We start from the raw sequence: 5,568 nt of genomic DNA on the forward strand, positions 1-5,568 counted from the left end.
CGTTTCTAGTTGACAAAATCTTACCACATCGAATAGCTGTCAGTTTTGTCAAAATTTGTGTTTTCTCTCAGTGTGATTGAAATATTACCGTTATTCATGACTTACCTCCACTGAGGGCGAATAAGAAGCAAAAGATTAATATTCCATAGTTATATAGGATAAAGTGGTTGTTTACATGCAAAATGTACTGTGGTCTCTTAAAGGATCTGAATCTCGCAGACAATCACCTCACCACCATCAGGAAGGATGATTTTGCCAGGCTCACAAAACTGACGTTTTTGACGCTTTGGGTAAGTCGAACATATTACAAATACTTTTATCCATGTAAAACAATGATAAAGCACACATTGCTATGACGTATAACTAAAATACAACACGATGCATTCCGTATCACCCGAGGTACCAACCTCACCGCGGGTCTGTTCGTCCGAAGCCCGAAGGGTGATCCAACCCGCGGGAGGGCTGGGACCGAGGGTAATGCGTGATAGACGGTGTTATTATGTCGTACTCTCCCGTAACAAAAACATTGCTAACATCCGAAATCGGTATTCAAATGTTTGACAGCGACGCACCCGAATCGCGTTCGAACTATTCCATGGAAGCACCATTAGAACGCTATCACGGCCCAGATACGACATAACTAAATAAAATAGTAGTCATATTTCTGATTTCAAGAAGTGTAGTATTTTCTCAGCTCAGTTGTTTTTGCTATGGTTAAGTGTTGTGAATATAGTTTACAATGCCCCCCTGTGGTTGTTAAAACATTGACACACATAGCAAGGCTTTTCTCGTTGTTAAGGCACGTTAGTGCCAACTATGAATTACAAGCGTTGTAAAGAGGCTTTGTTAATATTCTATATGGAAGTTGACCTTTATTCATATATCTACCTCTATACTGAATTAATATCTATTCATCACGCACAACTATTACCAACTTTTGCCGTATACGAATTGTAAAGACTATATGAAATATTCAATGCAAAATATGCTAATAAACTATTACCTTTTGCAACTCATAAACAGCGCAACAATATTACAAGTGAGGGACTCGAAGACGGTTCATTCGCCAATCTTGGGAACCTTGTCTATCTAAGTCTTTACGCCAACCCTCTGACCAACATTTCTGCAGCCACATTTGAAGGTACATAGCTTATACATCATTCATTACATCTACAACAAACAGTATTTGTCCTCAAAGACGATGATGTAGCAAATCATATTCAGTTCATGCTCAGAGTCATTTATGAAAATGACAGTAGAAGCCAGTTAATTGCATAATGGATAACTGCACACTTTTGTTAAATACACGAAATCAAAGTCCCGAAGTGATGCGGTCAACCTGAATAACTTCGCTTTGTTGCACCATTCGGATAATTGCAGAAACTTTACTGGCAAATGGGGAGTGCAATTAAACAGCTTCTACTTTATCACAAATTGAACAACTTGATGAATTGATGAGTGTTAGACATCCATGTGAAAAGATACGCAAGAAAGCAGTCAAGCAACAGGATAGATTTGTAAATGGTAAAACGTTTCATGTAGCATACCTACCTAAGTCCTCATATAGACCCTGAACTTTGTCTTGCCAAGTCAAGACCTACCCACAATCTATCAGCCTCTTAAGTTCTGCTGGCTTGAGGACATGTGTTAGGTATAATTTTCCCAAGTAGACACCTTAGAAATGACTTAGATTTTCCATTTTTTCAGGTATCCATATATAGTACAATTTGTCCTCGCAGGATAACCTTTGACCGCAATCATCTCTTGTATCGGCCTTGAAAACGAAGACTGGTCCTACCACTTTGCAAAATGACAATCACAAGGTTTACGTTTTGGTGCTGTTTGTTGTAAAAGAGTACGTGAAACCCGAAAAGAACTATGCTAATGCTTCGGCTTGGATGAGGGGGAGGGGGACGGGGAGGGGGACGGGGGGAAGGGATACTCCCGGCCATTTCACAGGCTGTTTTTTTTTACTTTCGGGCGTGACCCCTCCGTGGCCCCTTTGGACACTCTGCAGCTACCGGGGTATGTTTTGGGCACAACTTGGGCACCGGGACAAATCTTTTGCTTCGAGTCCGATCGGGGTTACACCCTCTAGCCCTACGGGCATCCGTGCAAATGTGACGACAGCATTTTGGGAGTGTACATTTTCTCATATTTAGGCCTCACTTACGGGGTTCTCGGTCCAGTGTATCTGTAGAATTGACTTTATCTAATTACAAAATTAATCTATCCTGTTGATTGGCTAACTGTTATCTTGCTGATCTGATGCGAGTTATCATGCGTGAATAAGAGACTCTTTTTGCAAAACAGTTGTTTTAATTTTACCGACGTTTCTGTGACCGTCTGCAAACTTCATCATGACAATTCTGGCTGGCTCACATTGTACTGCAAACAGAAGCGATCAGAAACGCAAAAGTATTTGCATAAGTACTTTGCGTTTCTGACCGCATCTGTAGGCAGCGACACCCGTATGGCATTTGGTACATGCGTCTTGGCAATACTGAGACCAAGGTCTATGTTGAGCCTACCTAGCGGTTATCCTCGGTAATACAGAAGAACCATCTATTTCTGCATCATATTCGGGACATGCTGTGGTCGTATTTTAATAGGGTTGGTGTCTCTGGAGTCATTGGGTCTTGGAAACAACCAGATTCAAAACTACCCTCCGTTTGTTTTTGCCAACCTGCCATCTCTAACAACCATCAACCTATCCAAGTAGGTATTTATTCATCAGTCATGTCAAAATGTTGAGAAATACTACATGTGTGAAGCTCTAACCATGTTCCTTAGACAATTATCAAGCATATACATTAACCATTTAAGAAACCTCTAAACTTAATTGATTTGACTTAGACAGGTACTTGCAGCATTTTCAAATTCCCTGGCAAAGCATCATACTTTAGGGTCGATTTTTTTCAATGTGTAGATTAGCATATCTCTTCGTTAAATCATCGATGATGAAAAGAAAACAGAAAGAAAGAAAGAAAGAAAGAACAATAAAACATTATGTTTTATATGCATGTAGCTATGGCTCCACCAGATTCACCTTGCATCCTGATACGTTCGGCAACCTAGCGGCACTCCGTCATCTGAATATTGCTGGTGTAACGAGCGTCTCGCCGGGTATGAAATTATAATTTATTTCTGTACATTTGTCTGTAAAATCTTTTTCAGTTTCAGGCATTTAACATGTGTCTCTCTCTCTCTCTCTCTTCTTTCTCTCTCTATACACATATATGTTTAGATATATTCTGTTTCTCTATCTCAATCTCAATCTCGATAGATAGATAAATAGATAGGAGATAGACAGATAAATAGATGAATAAATGAAAGCAGAGAACCAGATACAGGAAAGCGAAAATTAACTACCTTTAAAGTTGTACATTGCCAAATTAGTAATTTGTTCCTTGCTTTAGCTATTCTTTATTGGAGTATCCTGTCTTTGCAGTATGTTATGCTCTACCTACGATAAGTTATGTTCTACCTTTAGGTGTGTTTCGGCACCTTCCTTGTCTCCAGACAGTATTGATGGGGAGCAGACTTACCTGTGATTGTGATATACTTGATCTAGCGACATGGCTGAATGGAACAGGTACATATGCTTCACTCGAACTACCATTGGCGTACATTCTAATTGATTTTGCAAACAAAGATTTTCAGATTAAATTTATGGCATTATTATTGCCCGTTAATCTTTCACATTGATATAAATACATAAAGAAGAAAATGTTACGGTACCGTCGTGGACACAGGTTATATTTATTGGTTCAACTCCTGCCATTTTTGTCTAGATTTGTGCCATTGTAAAACATTTATGCCCTTTAATTTGTTGATCAAAGCGTAATTGGGTACATAATTTATTGATCCAAGCGTAAGTGGGTACGTGACTTCGTCGAGTAAAAACAGCTGTCACTGTGGAATTAAGTGAGGAAATGGGTTTCCCCTTATCTAGGACAGGCTACTCCTGCCTATTAAAGGCCAGGGACGGGCCCCTTGCTCGTCTCCGTTAGTTCCCCCTTTGTCTACCCCTACAGACTCAAAAATTGATACTTTAAACCTTCAGTTAATCAGAATTCCTGCCGTTTCTTTTGTATGTAGCCGTGACTGCTCGACCGCATGAACGCACGTCAAAGCCTGTAAAATGCTACAATCCAAGTCACCTGAGGAATGTGCCTCTCATAGACCTACGAGAGGAAGACTTGCGTATGACGTGCCCAGCGACAACCGAACCACCATCAACACAATCTACTGTTCAGATCTGGTAGGTTTTCAAACTGTGGAGTCTTTATGCGTAATGTATTGCCTTCGCTAAGAAGGCTATGGAATTGGTTTTCATCGTTTAAAGGAAAATATTACCATTGAAAGCATTTAAGTTTAAACTATTCCGTTCAAATCCGTTGATATACCACTGATCTGTGCCCTTTGAGGAAGGCATTTTACACGACTTTCTTCGCTTCAATCAGGTGGAAATAAGTACCTAGCTTCGGTTATTAGAGCCATCCCAAGAATAGGAAATTAAATGAACGACCTATGTTTGAGGAGACACACGATGAACTCGCTGAACGCTGAACCCAACAAACTTCACGATAAAGTATAGGATCCCCTTGGTGTAAGTGGATCAAATCCCACAGTCCTGTGGCTATCTGTCGTATTGACGTCACCTGTTTTAGCGCCGAATGACAGCCGCTCCATACCCTTGCAATTCTAAGCTCCGCCTATTTTAAGCTCCTCTCAATTTAGCCTGCGCTGAGAGAGAGGTCTGCCCAGGCAATAAGACAGTATCTAAGGGGTAAATGCAATGAATACTTATTCGTCTGCCATGATTGTTGTCTTTCTCTTTTATCACATGTGATGCTTCATCTTTTGTACAGCCCAACACCCTCTCCTACAACTGAAGTTAGCACGTCTTCTCGTCTGGTCACAAATCCAAGTCCAACAACACCACTTCCCTCGTCCTTTAAAACAGCACAACCAGGAACCTGCCCCGGTCCACAGGACGTCACCATCCAAAACGTACAGGACTCTCGTACCGACATTCAGTGGTCTCACGGAGGTAAAGCCGTTAATACGGACCTGACAGGATTCGTCATTCAGTACCAAATCTTTGGTCACCAGTCGTGGATGTCAACACAGAAGATTCACTCGGATAGCCGTTACTTCACCATAAATGATCTCCTTCCTGACACGCCGTACCAAGCCTGTGTGGCTGTTCTCTGCAAGGATGAGCTGATACAGCCAGGATTGGACCACTGTGTGGCCTTTACAACCGGATCAGCATCTCTATCCCAGGCAACAGTAGTAGGCTTGGCTGTTGGCATCCCGTCGTTGGTCATCATCCTAGGCCTTTTGGCAGCAGTCTTCTGGAAGATGAGAGGGCGATCCTCTTCAGAACATGACGCCGGTTACACACCTGAACGCCCTCACCGCCAGGTAATTTCAAAAGTTTGTTTTCAATTCAATGAATGGCTTTTGTTTTCTGTATAACATAACATAACATACATACCATTACTGTCTCGCCCACTATGAAGACCCTCCCCTTAAAGTTTGGGCCTCATTGAGAATATT

At 41.3% G+C, this 5,568-nt stretch overlaps 1 protein-coding gene across 1 annotated transcript in view; it reads left to right on the top strand.

Annotated features, from left to right (window-relative positions):
- LOC118408103 (leucine-rich repeat-containing protein 15-like) overlaps positions 1-5,568 on the top strand; it is a 10,259-nt gene that overhangs the window by 3,018 nt on the left and 1,673 nt on the right. The window contains exons 4-10 of the mRNA XM_035808723.1: positions 204-290; positions 1,024-1,141; positions 2,613-2,718; positions 3,029-3,126; positions 3,494-3,595; positions 4,102-4,264; positions 4,875-5,433. Coding sequence (XP_035664616.1) covers positions 204-290; positions 1,024-1,141; positions 2,613-2,718; positions 3,029-3,126; positions 3,494-3,595; positions 4,102-4,264; positions 4,875-5,433 — 1,233 coding nt within the window. The remainder of the gene's footprint in view (positions 1-203; positions 291-1,023; positions 1,142-2,612; positions 2,719-3,028; positions 3,127-3,493; positions 3,596-4,101; positions 4,265-4,874; positions 5,434-5,568) is intronic.

The sequence above is a fragment of the Branchiostoma floridae genome, unplaced genomic scaffold, assembly GCF_000003815.2.
Source record: "Branchiostoma floridae strain S238N-H82 unplaced genomic scaffold, Bfl_VNyyK Sc7u5tJ_1557, whole genome shotgun sequence".
In the NCBI taxonomy this organism is placed as follows: Eukaryota; Metazoa; Chordata; class Leptocardii; order Amphioxiformes; family Branchiostomatidae; genus Branchiostoma; species Branchiostoma floridae.